General features: G+C 43.4%; 1 protein-coding gene across 2 annotated transcripts; it reads right to left on the reverse strand.

Moving 5' to 3' along the window:
- Positions 1-63: 63 nt before the first annotated feature.
- ANKRD39 (ankyrin repeat domain 39) lies at positions 64-17,979 on the reverse strand. Of its 2 annotated transcripts, none has more exons than XM_077133800.1 (4): positions 17,817-17,979; positions 5,178-5,281; positions 4,570-4,776; positions 64-462 (listed from the first exon to the last, which is right to left on the reverse strand). In XM_077133800.1, the coding sequence occupies exons 1-4, from the start codon at positions 17,914-17,916 to the stop codon at positions 319-321; spliced, it is 555 nt and encodes a 184-aa protein (XP_076989915.1). In that variant the 5' UTR covers positions 17,917-17,979; the 3' UTR covers positions 64-318. The 2 variants fall into 2 exon arrangements, with proteins under 2 accessions (XP_076989915.1, XP_076989916.1); XM_077133801.1 differs by having other exon boundaries at positions 4,570-4,773; positions 17,817-17,978.
- Between the last annotated feature and the right edge of the window lie 477 nt (positions 17,980-18,456).

The raw sequence follows: 18,456 nt of genomic DNA on the forward strand, positions 1-18,456 counted from the left end.
TGGTTTTGTTTTTGAATACATTTAGGTCTTTAATCTACTAGGAATTTACTTTTGTGTGTGAGATGAAGGGAGGATATAACTTTATTTTCTTCCAAATGGATAGATGTTTCTGCACGAACTTAGAATCTCCTTGTCCACCAGGGCTCAGGCACCTGCAACCCTCAAGTCTGCTGCCTTGTATCCACAATGGCTAACGTGGGGCTCGTCCTGGATCTTCCAGCCTGTTCCCCCTCCTGCAGCATGGGTGCTGACCAAGGTCAGGGCCGGACACCCGGCTTGTGCACCCTTGCAGGGCAGCTTGGACAGGAGGGTGGCAATTCAGCTGGCAAGCAGGTCCCAGAGGTCGCTGTTGCAGGGCAGCAGGTCACAGGCGAGCCGCGCCTTCCGGTCCCGGACAGCCTTCAGCGTGGGGCTGTGCTGCAGCAGGAGGGAGCAGACATCCGTGTGGCCTTTCTCAGCGGCCTGTGGGGAGAGAGCCTAAGTCAAACGCCACCTGCCACTGGGCTGGGCTCTTTCTCACTATGCTTGCCCCTAAAGAGGACTCACACGGAAATGGGACATTTCTTTGTGGACATTTCCAGCCCAAGTGGTGGCGTCCTAGCACTCGGCTCGCCCTTGGGCCAGCCTGCACAGGAAAAGAGAGTCGAAGCACAGAGGTCTGAGCTTCCTTCACAAACACTCACAGGTCACCTCTGAGGGCTGGAGATGGTGGGCATGAGGCATAGCATACGCAGTCCATGCTTCGGGGGTTTTCCTCTTCTCCTTCGAGGCAGATAATCCCAATATGGATGTCAATTTTTAACTTACTCCCTCCAAAAAAGTAACAAAATTAAGTGACTTTCACAGATTATCTTTTTAACTCACAATAACCCTCAGGTGTGGGAACTATCACTATTCCATTCTACAGATGAAGAAGCTGAGGTTTATACAAGTTAAGTAACTTGCTCAAAGTCACAGAGCTAGTGTGGCAGCCTGGGACTTCTAAGCTAGCTCTGCCTGACCACAAACTCTGACCTTCCAAGAACTCGGTTACACTGTGATGTTCCCTTCTCTTCCCAACAGACAAAACTGTTGGCTCCAGGGCTCCTGAGTGGCAGTAAAACTAATATCAGTAGCGACCACCATCCCAACTTGAATCCCAATTTTTATTTCATGGGTTCTCTTGATGAACACAGACCTGAGTTTCTCAATTTTGTTGCCGTGGTTCAGGTTGTGGTACGTTGTGAGTAGCAGTGCAAGGCATTCCAAATAAACGTTTACCAAAAATAAAAGTACTAATGCTTACAGTTTCTTAAAAAATGAAAGAAGAACAAGTCACATCCCTCAGACATTTATATTCTAAAATGCTGCTGAAGGAGAGAAAACGGGGCGAAGGTGAAACTAAAATGCAAACCATGCGTGAAGCAGCCAGGCCTTCCCGGGGCTGTGTCCTGCCTCCAAAAATCAATCACATTAGCTGAGGCAGGAAAAAGTCTGCGCAACATCAATCTAGGCCCCGCCCATTAACCCAAAACAGATCAGAGAGCTAAATACAAGAGCTGGGTCCGTAAAACATAAAACAGAGAAACGCAGGTAAGCATCTTCAAACCTCATGCTAGGCAACAGTTTCTTAGACTTTTCACCCAAAGCACAAGCAACAAAAGAAAAAATAGATAAATGGGAACTCCTGGAAACTGAAGTTCTGTGCTTCAAAGGACTTTGTCAGAAAGATGAAAAGGCAGCCTATTTAATGCAAGACAGTATTTGGAAACTACATATTTGATAACAGTTTACTATCCAGAATATATAAAGAAATCCTGTAACTCAACAATAAAAAAGACAAGCAACCCAATTAAAAAACGGGCAAAAGACTTGCATAGGCATTTTTCCAAACAGGAAATGCAAACGGCTAAAAAGCACACGAAAAAACGTTCAACTTCACTAGCTATTAGGGAAATGCAAATCAAAACCACAATGAGATATCACTTCACTCCTACGAATGGTCACTAATAAACAGAAAACTACAAGTGTTGGAGAGGATGTGGAGAAAGAGGAACACTTACTCACTGCAGGTGGGAATGTAAAACGGTGCAGCCGCTGTGGAAGACGTCTGGTGGTTCCTCAGGAAGCTAAGTATTGACCTGCCACATGGCCCAGCAATCTCGCTACTGGGTATATACTCACAAGAACTGAAAGCAGGCCACACATCTGCACACCAGTGTTCACAGCAGCACTGTTCACAATTGCCAAAAGGCAGAAACAACCCAAGTGCCCATCAACCGATGGATAAACAAAATGTGGTCCACGCACATGATGGAATATCATTCAGTTGTGAGTAGAAATGAAGTCCTGATTATGTGACAACACGGGGACCTTGAGGACATTATGTTGAGTGAAATAAGCCAGACAGAAAAGGACAATGTCGTATGAGCTCACTAATGTGAACTAAACATAGTGAGAAAACTCATGGAGTTACTAGCTAGAAGACAGGCTACCGGAAGACAGAATGAGGGAGGGAACAGGCGGCTGAGGCAATGTAAATGTCTGGAAATGGATGGAGGTGATGGCAGCACATTATTGTGTGTGTGATCGTGGTTAAAGGGGCAGTTTAGGGTCGTGTGTGTCACTGGAAGGAAAGCTAGAGGACGAAACTCGGGACTGTAAAACACAGTGAGCCCTGTGGTGGACAATGACTGTGGTTAATAAACAAATACAATCATGTTCTTCCATGAATTAGAACAAACGTATGTCACAACTGCAGTATGTTCATATTAGGGTGGTAGAGGGGGAAAATACACCTAATGGAAACTATGAACTACAGTTAACAGTAATATTTTAATATTCTTCTCTCAGTTGTAACAAAGGTACCACATCCATGCTAAGTGTCAATAATGGGGGGTATAAGAGATATGAGGGTTTTCTTTTTGGAGTAATGAAAATGTTCTAAAATTGATTGTGGTGAATGAAAGCACAGCTCTGTAACCGTACTGAGAGGCACTGATTGTACACACTGGATGGCGGCACGGTATATGAATAAACTACTTAAAAAAAGAAGTAAGCAGCCAGTGTCCCTCCACAGATGAAAGGATAAACAAAATGTGTACACACAATGGAACAATACCCAACCATAAAAACAAAGTTCTAATACAGGCAATTATGTGGATGACCCCTGAAGACATGTTGAGGGAAATGAACCAGACACAGAAGGACAAATACTGTATGATCTCGCTTTATGAAACACCCAGTTAAGAAAATTCAGAGACAGAAAGGAGATTACAGGTTACCAGGGGCTGGGTGGTGGGGGAACAGTATGTTACTGCTGAACAGGCGCAGAGTTTCTGTCTGAGACAATGAAAAAGTTTGGGTAATGGATGCTGCTGATGGTAGCACAATATTGTGAATGTAACTAATTCACTGAACTGTACATTTGAAAGGAGTTAAAATGGTAACTTTCGAGTTGCATATATGTTACTACAATAAAAAGGAAAGAAAAGAAAGAAGAAAGAAGCAAGCTGCTCATCTAACTGCAGCGATCTTTAAAAAAAAAAAAATACCATCCAGTTGTTCATTTAGCAAATATTCACTGAGCGCCTATGCTAAGTGCCGAGAATACAACAGCAAACAAGATAAAGTGCCAGCAGTTTCTAGTAAGAAATACACAGGGTGAACCGGGAATCTCAAGGGGAGTAAGAGCAGAGGGTGCTCTCGGCTTGCAGCTGGGTGAACGGAACCCGGCTGGGTGTCGGCAGAGGCTCTCTGAGGGCACAAAGCGTGAGCTGGGACCCAGAAGGAAGGCAGAAACCGGTCAGACGGAGAGCAGGAGGTGAGCAGCCCCTAGGTAGAGGGAACGGCTTGCTATACCTGGTGGGGATGAGTAGTCAGCTCAAGGAACTGAAGAGAAGACTGAGTGTGACAGACAAAGGGGCGAGTGTTGGGGATAAAGGCGGAGTCGCAGGAGCAAAGCCCTGGAAACCAGCCGCAGGACATGGTAAAAGCCAGCACCGGTACTGCATGGTCAGAGCTGTTCTTGCAACCACGCTCTTGGAGAAAGCAAGGTGGCGGCAGGGAAGGCCCTCAAGCACAGGTCATAGATGCGCACAGAACACCTCGCAGGGGCACAAGCAGCCTGCCCAGTGGTCGCCTTCGGGGGGGGGGGGCCTGGAAAACTAAGGGACTAGATACAGGGGAAACTCACTTTCATGGGGTGCTCTTGTAGTCCCCAAATTGCTTATTATGGGTAGGTGTTTCTATTCAGAAAAAGTTTAAAGGTTAATTAAACGATCATTCTGGTTACAGAACAGAAAACGGACTGCAGGGATAAGCAAGATTAGATGCAAGTTACAGAAAACTAAAGACACAGGAGAGTGTACACAGCATACGGTTAAAAGAAAGAAATAAAATGATCTATTTTGATGCTCAATTACATGCACAGGAGAAAGGCTGAAAATTACATATTAACCTCAAAGTGGTGGGAGTTGATTACTGAGATTAGAAATGACCTGTCTTTTCTTCTGTTCGTTGTGTTTTCTACCAGGAACCTGCAGGGACTGCTGCGGTTGGGAGGGTGAGCTGTGAAGGGAGGGGGCGTACCTTATGTAGACTGGTCATGCCGTCGTCGTCCGCCACCCTGGGATTGGACCCGTACGAGAGCAGAAGCCGCGCGATCTCTGTGTGCCCGCAGTAGCTGGCCCGGTGCAGAGCGGTGGCTCCCCCATGGGTTTGAGCATCACACTTGGCTCCACTTTCCAGCAGGAACTGGCACACGGCGTAGTGCCCATTGCGGCTGGCGTAGTGCTGCTGGCAGTAGAGACCGAGGTGAGAGAGAGGAAGCAGGCAGGTGGCTGGGGCAGAGCAGTGGCTGAGGGCTGGGCCCTGGGGGGGGGCCCAGGACCATGTACAGATGCCACCCCTCAGTTGCTGTGTGACGCGCACATGCGTCTCGATTTCTAGCATCAGTTTCTTCAACTGGACAATGGGCATAACTTACTCCTACCTCATGGGATGGTGATGAAAATAAAAAGTAACAACTAATTTTGTACTAATTTTAAAGAAAGAGGCTCACGGGACACTTAAAACACTGGCTGGGGAAGCAAAGGGGGGAAAGTGAAAGGCAGACAGACCCCCTCCACAGCGAAAGGCATCCCTGGGGTGGAAGCCACTCTCCCCTGGCACTGTGCCCCCCACTCCACCCTGCTCACCAGAGCAGTGTAGCCAGCTGGGTCGGGCTGACTGGGGTCCGTGGCCTTCTGGATTAAATACTTCACCCGGCCCAGGTCTCCATTCAAGGCTGCTGACCAGATTCCTGCAAAGACAGCCAGGGTGCTGCCTACTGCTGACCGACAGGCCACATTCAGTGCTCCCTTTACCTCCTGGCCTCTGTTTACCCATCCATAAATGGGAATTCTTTTGTCCAACAAATAGTAAATGAGCACACTGTCTGTCCCAGACTGCTCTTGGTGCTGACAATACAGACAAGGTGCTTTTCTAATCAGACAGTACCTAGAGCAGACACAGAAATTATTTCTTCCCATTTCAAACATGCAGAAATAATTTTGTGAAATGTTTTACTATGTATTCAAATTCAAAAGCAAGAAAAAATATTGTGAGGTACCAGACACTATGTGAAAAGCACAACCAGAGCAGTGAGCAGGCACTGGATAAAGCACTGACTCCAAACGTGCTCGGACCAACAGCACCTAAGGGCTCTGGGTCTGGAGTCAGGGCAGGAACCTGGAGTAAGGCTCTAAGCACAAGCCAGACGCAGGAAGCGTCATGCCTCGGACCCGCTGGGACTGGAAAATCCCCACTGCCCTGCCTTGAAGAGCAGTGGAAACATGTAGACATGTAGCCATAGCTGGGCAATTCATGCATTCAGTAAGCAGTTACTGAATGCCTACTGGGTACCTGCCATTGTTCTAAGCACAGGGGCAGCAGGGAATAATATAATTCCTGTTCTTGTGCAGTTTCATTAAAATTAAGGAAGACAGGAAATAAATAAATACAAAGGTGTGCTAAGTGCAGTGAAGAAGACGGGGAGGGAATAAAGAATGGTCAGGGATGGCCTTTTTGATAAGGTGACACCTGAACATAAGCCTAAAGGAAATGAGGAAGGACACCACTTAGAGAGAGCTACGAGAAGACAGCAGAAGTAGAAGAATCCAAAAAGTCAGAAACCCTGGCCCTGGCGACACAGAGGTACGGGGCCCATATGTGCACCCCCCCCCCCGGGGACAAAACCCCGAGTTGAGAAACTGTCCCAGAGACAGACCCAGACAAGGGAACCCCACAGAGCAAGGCAGAGGCAGCCTTAAGAAATGCTGGACTCAAAAAAAAAAAAGACAGGAGAGAGAAAGGCTTGGAGAAGAGTGCAGAAATGAAGATAATCAGAAAGGGTAACTAGAAGGGTAAAAAAGGAGAGACAAAAACAAGATTTAACATATAAAACCAAAGGATAAAATGGTCGAAGTAAGTACTGCTTTACTTCATGGATTAAACTTTCCAGTGAAAAGATAGAGATTGGCAAAATGGATTAAAAATATGATTCATCTATGTGCTATCTACAAGAGACTCAGCATAGATCCAAATATACAAGTAGTTTGAAAGTTAAGAGCTGGATACAGATATTCCAACAAACAGTAACTAAAAAAGAGCTGGGGTAGCGATACTAATATTGGATAAAATAGATCTTAAATGCAAAATTGTTTTAAGAGACAAAGGACATTATATATCAATAAAAGGGGTAATTCACCAAGAAGAAATAACAACCACAAATATTTATGTACCTAATCAGGGTGCTCCAAAATACATGAAGCAAACACTCACAAAGCTGAAGGGAATGACAGATGTCTCTATAATAATAGTCAGAGACTTCAATACAATAGACAGAACATCTAGACAGATCAATAAGGAAACAGAAAACTAAAGTAATATGATAAATGAACTAGACCTAACAGATGTTGTGCTGGTGTGAAAGGACGTATGCCCCCTAAGAAAGCCATGTTTTAATATAAATTCCATTTCATAAAGGCAGAATAATCTCTATTCAATACTGTATATTTGAAACTGTGATTGGATCATCTCCTTGGTTGATGTGATTTAGTTAAGAATGGTTGTTAAACTGGATTAGGGGATGACATGTCTCCACCCATTTGAGTGGGTCTTGATTAATTTCTGAAGTCCTATAAAAGAGGAAACATTTTGGAGAATGAGAAATTCAGAGAGAGCAGAGAATGCTGCAGCACCACGAAGCAGAGTCCACCAGCCAGCAACCTTTGGAGATGAAGAAGGAAAACGCCTCCCGGGGAGCTTCATGAAACCAGAAGCCAGGACAGTAAGCTAGCAGATGACACCGTATTTGCCATGTGCCCTTCCAGCAGAGAGAGAGAAGCCCTGACTGTGTTCGCCATGTGCCTTCTCACTTGAGAGAGAAACCCTGAATTTCATCGGCCTTCTTGAACCAAGGTATCTTTCCCTGGATGCCTTTGACTGGACATTTCTAATTGGGACATTTTCTTGGCCTTAGAACTGTAAACTAGCAACTCATTAAATTCCCCCTTTTTAAAAGCCATTCCATTTCTGGTATATTGCATTCCGACAGCTAGCAAACTAGAACAGATTTATACAGAACACTGTACCCTATAAACAGCAGGATATACTTCCTTCTCCAGTGCTCATGGGTCATTCTCAAGGACAGACCACATGTTGGGTCACAAATAGAGTTCAATAAATTAAAAAAGATTGAAATTACACAAAGCAATTTCTCTGACCATACGGAATGAGGCTAGAAATCAATAATAGGCAGGGAACTAGAAAATTCACAAATATATGGAAATTAAACAACAAATTTGTAAACATCAGTGGGTCAAAGAAGAAATTTCAAGAGAAATCAGTTGAATTTGTCTTGAGACGAATGAAAACAAGAAAACAACATATTAAAACTTATGGGATGCAGAGAAGATAGTGCCAACAGGGGAATGTATAGCTCCAAACAATTTAAAAAAAAAAGAAGAGCTAAAATCAAAGACCTAACTGCACATCTGGAGGAACTAGAGAATGAACAGCAAACGAATCCTAAAACATGCAGAAGGAAAGAAACTGTAATAAAGATCAGCACAGAAATAAACACAACTGAAAACAAAAATAACAATAGAGAGACCCAACAGAAGCAAAAGTTGGTCCTATGAGAGGATCAAATGGACAAACCCTTACTGAGACTGACAAAGAAAAAAAGAAAAGATGCAAATAAAATCAGAACTGAGAAGAGGACATTACTACTGTAATATAGAAATAAAAAAGATCATAAGATAGAAACTACAAACAACCGTATGCCAACAGATTAGACATTTCGATAAACTAGACAGTTTCTTAGAAACACACACTCTACACTGACTTGGGAGAAACAGAAGACCTAACAAACCAACCACAAGTAATGAAGACTGATTCAGTCACCCAAAACCTGTCCACAAAGAAAAGCCCTGGACCAGATTCACAGGTGAATTCTACTAATCCCTCCAAGAAGAATTAATTCTCATCCTGCTCAAAGTCTTCCAAACAACTGAAGAGGACAGAACACTACCTAACCCATTCTATGAAGCCAAAATTACCCTAAAACCAAAGCCAGATAAAGATATACTACAAGAAAATTACAGACCAATCTTTCTAATGAATATAGAGGAAAAAGTTCTCAACAAAATATTTTGCAAATTGCCCAACCAAAACCATTCCTGCCAAACTTAAAGAACACTTAGGGCCTAATCTGAGCTTTTTCAAAGGTTTCATACACTCTGATTACTTTCCAGAAACCTACAACCTTCAGATGGGTTCCTAGGCCAGATAAGTTCTAAAACCCAAAGGGCCCAGCCTCTCCAAAACAGCAACTAGTTCCATCCCTCTATTCCATATTATCAACAGCCCTTTCCAACATGAAAAAGTTAGAATGGGTATAGCCCAAATACCCTAAAGTCTGGAAGGAAGATCAAAGGAGAAGGTAGAGTTATAACAGAGAAGATAGGATTTAACAAATGAGTATGACTGCTGAATCATTATACTGATATTTCTCTTAGTCTCCAGTGTCTTGGAACAGCTAGAAGGAAAAATCTAAAACTGTAGAACAATGTTCTACAAAATCGTTAGAACTAGACATGAAGTATCACGTGCTCAAGGATCGAGATGCATGCAACCTACTCTCAATGCTCAGAAGATGGAAGGAAGGAGGGAGGGAGGAAGGAAAGAAGAAAGTTATGGCAAATGTGGCAAAATGTTAAAATTGGTGGATCTGGGTAGCTTCCGGGGTTATGGTGAAGTTCTCTGTATGGGCTTCATATTATTTTTGTAAACTATCCTATAAGTTTAAAATTATTTCAAAATAAAGTTTAAGAAAGGAAAAAAAACAGTAATCTAAGAAAAATTTATAATAATGCAATTGTGGGAGAATTTAATAAGCTAAATATCCTGACAGAAAAATAAGGGAAGATGGTATGAGCAGATTTTTTAATATAAAAAAAAAGTCAATAAACATGAAAAAAGTTTACTTCACTGAAAAATCAATGAAATACTAATAGAATAGTAAATATTATATACATATACTGTAAATTTTATATATATACACTTTCAGCAAATCAAATCCAACAGCACATTAAAAGAATTAGACATTCAAGTGGGTTTTATTTCAGGTATGCATAGGGTGGTTCCACACAAGAAAATCAATTAATGAAATACGTTACACAGACAAATTGAAGGGGAAAAACCACATGATCATATCAATTGACGTGGAAACGGCATCTGATAAAATCCAGCATCCTTTCTTAATAAAAACACCTCAAAAGATAAGAATAGAAGGAAATTTCCTCAACATTAAGAATATACAGGAAAAACTCACAACTAACTTCATACTGAACGGTGAAAGACTGAATAGAAGGAAACTTCCTCAACATAAAGATCATGTAGGAAAAACTTAGAGTTAATTTCGTACTCAGTGGGGAAAGACTGAAAATCCTCTAAGATCTGGAACGAGATACAGATGCCCACAGCCTTCACTGTTATTCCACATTGTACTGGAAGTTCTAGCCAGACCAATTAAGCAAGAAAAAGAAATAAAAGGCATTCAAATTGGAAAGGAAGAAGTAAAACTTTCCCTATTTGCAGATGACATGATCCTATATTTAGAAACTCCCCCAAAATCTACAACAAAGCTACTGGAGGTAGTGAACAAGTTCAGCAAAGTGGTGGGATACAAGAACAACACACAGAAATCAGCACTGTTCTACACACGAGTGTGCCTGTTTGAAAGGATTACATGCCCTAGAAAAGTCATGCTTTAATCCTGATCCATTTTGTGGAGGCAACCATTTGCTCCTCGTAGGTTGGGAACTTGATTCGATTATCTCCATGGAGATGTGGCACAGCAAATTATGGGTAGTAACCTTTGATTAGAGGGAAGATGTGACCCCACCCATTTCTGGTGGGTCTTGATTAGTTTGCTGGAATCCTTTAAAAGAAAAAACGTTTTGGAGAAAGCTTCATTGCCACGAGAACCACAAGAGCCCACACAGCCAGAGACGTTTGGAGATGAAGAAGGAAAACATCCTGGGGGAATTTCATGAAACAAGAAGCCTGGAGAGGAAGCTAGCAGACAGCACCATGTTTGCCATGTGCCTTTCCAGTTGAGAGAGAAACCCTGAATGTCATTCGCCTTATGGAACCAAGGTATCTTCCCTGGATGCCTTAGATTGGACATTTCTATAGCTTAGCTTTAATTTGGACATTTTTACAGCTCTGGAACTGTAAATTAGCAACTTATTAAATTTCCCTTTTTAAAAGTCATTTCACTTCTGGTATATTGCATTCCGGCAGCTAGCAAACTAGAACTAGTAACAACTAGGAGAAAAAGAAAATTTTCTCTTCTTTTCCTGAAGAGGAAATCAAGAAAAATTCCATTTATAATATCATCTAAAAGAATCAAATATCTAGGAAAAAATTTAACCAAGGATGTAAAAGATCAGTATTCAGAAAACTATGACATATTGCTAAAAGAAATCAAAGAAGACCTAATACATGGAAGGACATGTACTGGAAGTTCATGGATTGGAAGACCAAATATTGTTAAGCTGTCAATTCTCCCCAAATTGATTTACAGATTCAATGCAATCCCAAATCAAAATTCCAAGGCCTACTTTTTAGAAATGGAAAAGCTAACTATCAAATTATTTGGAAGGGAGTCTCTCCTCTCGGACATGAAGTGGGCTTGGGGACCTGTCATTCACCAAGCCTGAACAGAGCAGCTGGCCCGACCAGGAGACAGGCCATGATGGGATCTCTGTCCCTGGTCTTCTGGACCCTTTGTGCTGGGTCCCCTCCAATGAAGATGGTAGAGCAAAACACTTCAGTGCACTGTTCCCACACAGAAGCTCTCAACAACCTGCAAGAACTGGCAGAAACATCTTTCTCAAGGCTCAAGAAATCAGTTAAAGGACTGCAGTAATAGAGTGATAATGAATCAAGAAAAAGGTTACTTAGAAGTAGGAGAATCTCGTGGTGCCAACTGGCTATTCCCTTCCCCATACAGGTCCAGCAGGGAGCTGCCCTGCGCTCCCAGCACAGGTCACAGGCTCCAGTTCTGGATGGAGCACGGCAACTCTCGCGCACATACCGGAAGCATATGTGTCCGGCCTAATCTGACTGGTGGTTGCCTGAGGGACCCATTATTCCAGAACTTGCTGTGGATATAGAAGGCATTTCACAGAGCTCTCTGAGAGAACACTGTGGGTAAGAACCAGTTCTGGGATATACCTGAAAAAAACTTCTCAAAAATGGCCCTAAAGATATTCAAAGAGCTAAAGAAAACAACAGACAAAGAAATAAAGGAAACCAGAAAAATGATAGATGAACTAAAAAAGAACATCAACAGAGAGGTGGAAATTATGAAAACAAACCAAACAGAGCTGAAGACCAACAGTAAAAGAAATTAAAAATTCCCTTGAGGACTTCAAAAATGGATTCAGCTGGCAGAGGAAAGAATCCGTGAACTTGAAGATAAGACAACTGAAAGGCAGAATGAAGAAAGAATGGAAAAACTGACAGAGTCTGAAGAACCTGGAAGGCGGCATCAAGGACGCCAGTACACAAATGAGCCTTGGAGGAACAAAGAGAGAAAGGGACAGAGAGAATGGTCAAAAAAACAGTGGCTGAAAACTTCACAAATTTAATGAAAGACACAAATACACACATTCAAGATGCTGAACCCATTCTAAACAGTTTAAACCCAAACAGATCCTCACTATAGCTCTGTATTATCAGTCAGTCAAACTGCTGAATGACAAAGAAAAAGAGAATTCTGAAAACTGCAAGAGAGAAGTATAGTGACAATTTCTCTTCAGAAACTTGTGGAGAAAAGGCAGTGGGATTACATATTTAAAGTGCTGATGGCAAAAACTGCCACCCAAGAATTCTATACCCAGTATACTATCTTTCAAAAGTAAGGGAGAAATTCAGGCAGTCCTAGATGAAGAAAAAGTGAGGGGGTTCATCACCATTGACCAAACTTACAGGATATGTTACAAGGAGTTCTGCAAGGTGAGAGGAAAGGACACTAGACAACAGACTGCAGTTGTGTGACGAAGTCAGTCTCCCTGATAGAAGTAATAACATGGGTAAATGCCAGTACTATTGCATTTTTGGTTTGTAACTCCACTTTTTCCTTCTATAAGATCTAAAAGGCAATGCATAAAAGTAATGATAAAATATAACCATTGTTTCTGGACTCATAATGTACAAACATAGTTTGTGCTTAAGGTATACCACTGAAGAACTTGATATCTAAGCAAATAAGAGATTTATAGATTTAGAATGTTATGTTTAAGCCCCATTTTGGAGACTATATAAGCTCATAAAGACAGAACGTGGAGTGCAGGGTGCGAGGTGGAGACGCAGGAAGAATGGGGAGTTAATACATGATGAGCATACAATTTCTGTGTGGGTACACAGGAAAATTTTAGTAATGGCAGGTAGTAAGGGTACTGTAACAGTGCAAATATGAACGGTATGCTTGTCAGTGGTTGAGGCGGGAAAGTTTTGTATATCTGTTTCCACAATTTAAGCAAAAGAAAGCAACTAAAGAGACAGCGACAATTAAACGCAATGCATGATCCTGGATAGGATCTAATAATGGAGTAGAAATGTCCTAAATGACATTTTTGGGATAAATGAAAAAATTAGAATATAGACTCTAAGCTTTGAATCAACATTAAATTTCTTAAACCTGATAACGGCACTTAAGGCGGCTACATAAGTGAATATCTTTATTCTTGGGAAATGTACATAGCATTATTAAGTAAGTGTTCAAGGATTATGATGCATATAACTTACATTCAAGTGATTAGAAAATGGATTGATAAATGGACAGACAGAATGATATGGTAAACGTGGCAAACTGTTAAAAATGGGTGGATTTGGGTATTTGGGAGTGTTCTCTGTGTAGGCTCTTGAGTCTGGGAACCCAAGTACTATTTTTGTAATGGTCACGTAAGTTTGAAAGTTTTTAAAAATAAAGTTTTCTTTTTTTAATTAAAAAATACTTTATTTGGAAGGTAAGGGGCCCTGAATAGGTAAAAACATTTTCAGAAAGAAAAATGAAGTTTTAAAAGTCATAATCCCTAATTTTAAAGCATATTATAAAGCTAAAGTAATCAAAACAGCATGGTACTGGCATGAAGATCGACATATTGATCAATGGAATCAAACTGAGACTTCAGAAACAGTCAGGCACATCTATGGTCACTGGATATCTGACAAGGCTGCAAGCCCACTCAACTGGGATAGAACAATTCCTTTAACAGAAGGTGCTGGGAGAACTGGATATCCATATCCATAAAAATGAAAGTGGATCCTTATCTCATACCTTGTAAAAAAGTTAACTCAAAATGGACTGAAGACCTTAATATAATAGCCAGGACCATAAAACGCCTACAAGAAAACGTAGTGAAGTATTTGTGGTAGGTAGTGGTTTCTCAGACCTTACATCCAAAGCACAAAAAAGAAAATACAGATAAATGGGTCCTCCTCAAAGTTGAGGACTTCTGTGCTTCAAAGGACTTTGTCAAAAAGGTGAAAAGACAGCCTACTCAATGGGAGAAAATATTTGGAAACTACATATTTGATAACAGTTTACTATCCAGAATATATAAAGAAATCCTGTAAATCAACAATAAAAAAGACAAGCAACCCAATTAAAAAACGGGCAAAAGACTTGCATAGGCATTTTTCCAAACAGGAAATGCAAACGGCTAAAAAGCACACGAAAAAATGTTCAACTTCACTAGCTATTAGGGAAATGCAAATCAAAACCACAATGAGATATCACTTCACTCCTACGAATGGTCACTAATAAACAGAAAACTACAAGTGTTGGAGAGGATGTGGAGAAAGAGGAACACTTACTCACTGCAGGTGGGAATGTAAAACGGTGCAGCCGCTGTGGAAGACGTCTGGTGGTTCCTCAGGAAGCTAAGTATTGACCTGCCACATGGCCCAGCAATCTCGCTACTGGGTATATACTCACAAGAACTGAAAGCAGGCCACACATCTGCACACCAGTGTTCACAGCAGCACTGTTCACAATTGCCAAAAGGCAGAAACAACCCAAGTGCCCATCAACCGATGGATAAACAAAATGTGGTCCACGCACATGATGGAATATCATTCAGTTGTGAGTAGAAATGAAGTCCTGATTATGTGACAACACGGGGACCTTGAGGACATTATGTTGAGTGAAATAAGCCAGACAGAAAAGGACAATGTCGTATGAGCTCACTAATGTGAACTAAACATAGTGAGAAAACTCATGGAGTTACTAGCTAGAAGACAGGCTACCGGAAGACAGAATGAGGGAGGGAACAGGCGGCTGAGGCAATGTAAATGTCTGGAAATGGATGGAGGTGATGGCAGCACATTATTGTGTGTGTGATCGTGGTTGAAGGGGCAGTTTAGGGTCGTGTGTGTCACTGGAAGGAAAGCTAGAGGACGAAACTCGGGACTGTAAAACACAGTGAGCCCTGTGGTGGACAATGACTGTGGTTAATAAACAAATACAATCATGTTCTTCCATGAATTAGAACAAACGTATGTCACAACTGCAGTATGTTCATATTAGGGTGGTAGAGGGGGAAAATACACCTAATGGAAACTATGAACTACAGTTAACAGTAATATTTTAATATTCTTCTCTCAGTTGTAACAAAGGTACCACATCCATGCTAAGTGTCAATAACGGGGGGTATAAGAGATATGAGGGTTTTCTTTTTGGAGTAATGAAAATGTTCTAAAATTGATTGTGGTGAATGAAAGCACAGCTCTGTAACCGTACTGAGAGGCACTGATTGTACACACTGGATGGTCTGGCGGTGAAAAAAAGTGCTTTAAAAGAAAAAAATGAAACAGCAAAACATAACTTGGAAAACATAAACCTCTAAATTTAGCCATAATAGTGTAATCTGAAAAAACAATGTTAATACCTTCAAAGAGATAAAGGAATAGAATCCATAAATCAAGAGAACACTGGGTACTCTCTGCGTGGGACATGACTCCCAGGGGTGTGGACCTTCCTGGCAACGTGGGACAGAAATCCTGGAATGAACTGAGACTCGGCATCAAGGGACTGAGAAAAACCCTAGAATGAGCTGAGAATTAACATCAAGGGATTGAGAGAACCTTCTCGACCAAAGGGGGAAGAGTGAAATGAGACAAAGTGTCAATGGCTGAGAGATTCCAAACAGAGTCGAGAGGTTATCCTGGACGTTATTCTTATGCATTAAGTAAATATCACCTTGTTGTTCAAGATGTAGTGGAGAGGCTGGAGGGAACTGCCTGAAAATGTAGAGCTGTGTTCCAGTAGTCATGTTTCTTGATGATGATTGAACAATGATATAGCTTTCACAATGAGACTCTGTGAATGTGAAAACCTTGTGTCTGATGCTCCTTTTAGCTACTATATCAACAGAAGAGTAGAACATATGGAATAAAAATAAATAATAGGGGGAACAAATGTTAAAATAAATTTAGTTTGAAATGCTAGTGGTAAATGAAAGCGAGGGGTAAGGGGTATGGTATATATAATCTTTTTTTTTCTCTATTATCGTTTTATTTCTTTTTCTGTTGTCTTTTTATTTCTTTTTCTAAATCAATGCAAATGTTCTAAGAAATGATGAATATGCAACTATGTGATGATATTAAGAATTACTGATTGTATATGTAGAATGGAATGATATCTTAATGTTTTGTTTGTTAATTTTTTTAATTAATAAAAAAAGTTAAAAAAAAGAGAACATTGGGTAAAAAAAGAACAGACAGATCTGAAATAGAATTCAATAAATTAAGAAGCAAATCAGTACTGTCATCAGTACTGCAGTCGGAAGTTGAGAGAATTACTGATTTTGAAATAACCTAGAATGCAGCACAAAATGAGAGAGAGAGATTTAAAAGGGGCAAAGAAAGACGGAAAACAGAATGGGGAGTGTAACATACGTCTAATAGGAGTGCAAAAAAAAAAAGAGAGAAAAGAAATAAAAGCTAGAGAGAATGGGAGACAAGCAATGTATGAGGAGATGATATGTGAAAATATTAAAGACAACTCTACACATCCTCAGATGAAATAAAAATCACATTAAATCCTAAGCATGATTAATAAAAATAAATCTAGCGTGGTGAAATTAAACATCAAGAAAAAAAGAGACTATTTTACAAGTTAACAAAAAGAAAAGATCACCCATCAAAGACCAACAATCAGACTTAATAACAGTAGCAGATTCAACAAGATAAGTATTTCCAAAGAACTGCGAGAATAAAAGTAACTTTCAACCTAGAATTAAGTACCAGCCAACCTCATTCTAGTGTGAGGACCAGAAACAAAACAAAACATGTTTGCGGAAAGAACTACCGAAGGACATCATAACACAAAAGAAGTATAAGATATAAAGATACTTCAGGAAGAAGGAAGATGAACCCTGAGACAAGAGATGCGATGCATGGGTGGGAAATAGGAAACAAGCAAACAAATAATGTCAGGAGTGTAAAAACTGCTTCCATGGAAAAAGGGTGACTCCTAGGGACCTCGAGGGGAAGGGCCTCGCCTGGACAGGGCGGGGGTCTCAGCAGCCACTACCCATATTTTGGGATGGTGGATTCTTTGCTGGGGGGGCTGTGACATCTCTGCTCTCTTGCTACTAGATGCCAGTAGCCCCCTCCCAATTGTGACAAATTGCCCCCCACTGGAATGGGGCGTTCGAGTGAGATCTGAGGAGGTGACAGGTGAGGCCTGAAGGAAAAGGATGGGCCAGCCTGGCGACGGCAGGAAACTCACCCCGGAGAGGGGCAGCCGGCACGAATGGCCTTGGTCAGGGAGAGGCCTTGCCTGCTCGACACCCCCAAAGGGCCCGGCGCGCTGAAGCGTGTGACAGCGGGAAGGACAATCCGAGGAAAGAAAGAGGCGCAGGCAAGGCCCACGCCGGCCTGGCAGGTCACGACAGGGAGTTCGGATTTACCCTAAAAGCAATGGGGAGCGAAGTGACCCGACTGAGCATTTTCCCTGCGCTTCCTCCGGCCGCTGGAGCAGGGACGAGCGGAGGCGGGGCCGGGAGGGGCTGCGCCCGCCAAGCAGCCCGCGCAGGGGCCTCGGGGCCGGCACGGCCGAGCCGCGGCCGAGGGGAACGAGCCCGCCGACCCGGGGCCTCACCTGAAGCGCGGACAGACGCTGCCCCCCGTCCCCACCCCGAGGCACCGGAGCCGGGGGCGGCTTCCGAGGCCCGACGCAGGCCCACCCCGCCCGCCGCCGGCGGACGCCACCTCACCCCGCTCGAAGTCCATCTCCGCCAGCGTCTGCTGCACGCCGGGAACCGCGCTGGGGCGGGAGCAGCACTGCCCGTCGGCTCGGGGACCCGGCGCCGCCATGTCGGTCTCGGCGTCCCCCGACACGCCGTGAGCCGCGAGCTCGGCCCCGCCCAGATCCGGCCACTCGGCGTCCGCCGTAGGCCTTAGTCCCGCCGCGGCCAATCGAAGGCCGAGGACTTAGCTCGCGAGCCAATCGAGGCAGAGGGGGCGGGGCCTGCACTGCCAGCCGCGGCTGGGGCACCACCAGAGGGCGCCCGCGGGCCGGCGGAGGGAAGCGGCGCGTGGCGGGCGCGCGGCCGCTGGGGCGGGGAGCCCCGGGTCCAGAGCGCTGCTGTCGCGCCGAGGCGCCCCTGCGGCCCCCGGGGTCCCGCTGGGCCCCCCGCGACTCTGCGCCCCCTGCTCCCGCAGCAGCCCGTACCCGCAGACGCCTGAGCCCGCGCACCTCGCGTCCGTGGGGGCAGGTGGCCCCGACGGTGCCGCCAACTGGAAGCGGGGCAGTGGGCCCCGAGGGCGGCGCGGGGTCCCGGCGCCCAGAAAAGGGGGTGGGCAGGCTCCAGGCCTGGCTCCGTTTTCCCTGCGGCGCTCTGCGGCAGTGGGGGG

The sequence above is a fragment of the Tamandua tetradactyla genome, chromosome 17 (genome assembly GCF_023851605.1).
Source record: "Tamandua tetradactyla isolate mTamTet1 chromosome 17, mTamTet1.pri, whole genome shotgun sequence".
Taxonomy (NCBI): domain Eukaryota; kingdom Metazoa; phylum Chordata; class Mammalia; order Pilosa; family Myrmecophagidae; genus Tamandua; species Tamandua tetradactyla.

Bases quoted from the DNA above. Each gene is read 5' to 3' on its own strand.
- ANKRD39 (XM_077133800.1), bottom strand. From the start codon at position 17,916: ATGGCGGCGCCGGGTCCCCGAGCCGACGGGCAGTGCTGCTCCCGCCCC. The intron at 4,777-5,177 runs GTGAGCAGGGTG...CTCTACTGCCAG, and splicing joins CAGCTGGCTACACTGCTCTG to CAGCACTACGCCAGCCGCAA. The intron at 463-4,569 runs GTACGCCCCCTC...CTCTCCCCACAG, and splicing joins GCATGACCAGTCTACATAAG to GCCGCTGAGAAAGGCCACAC.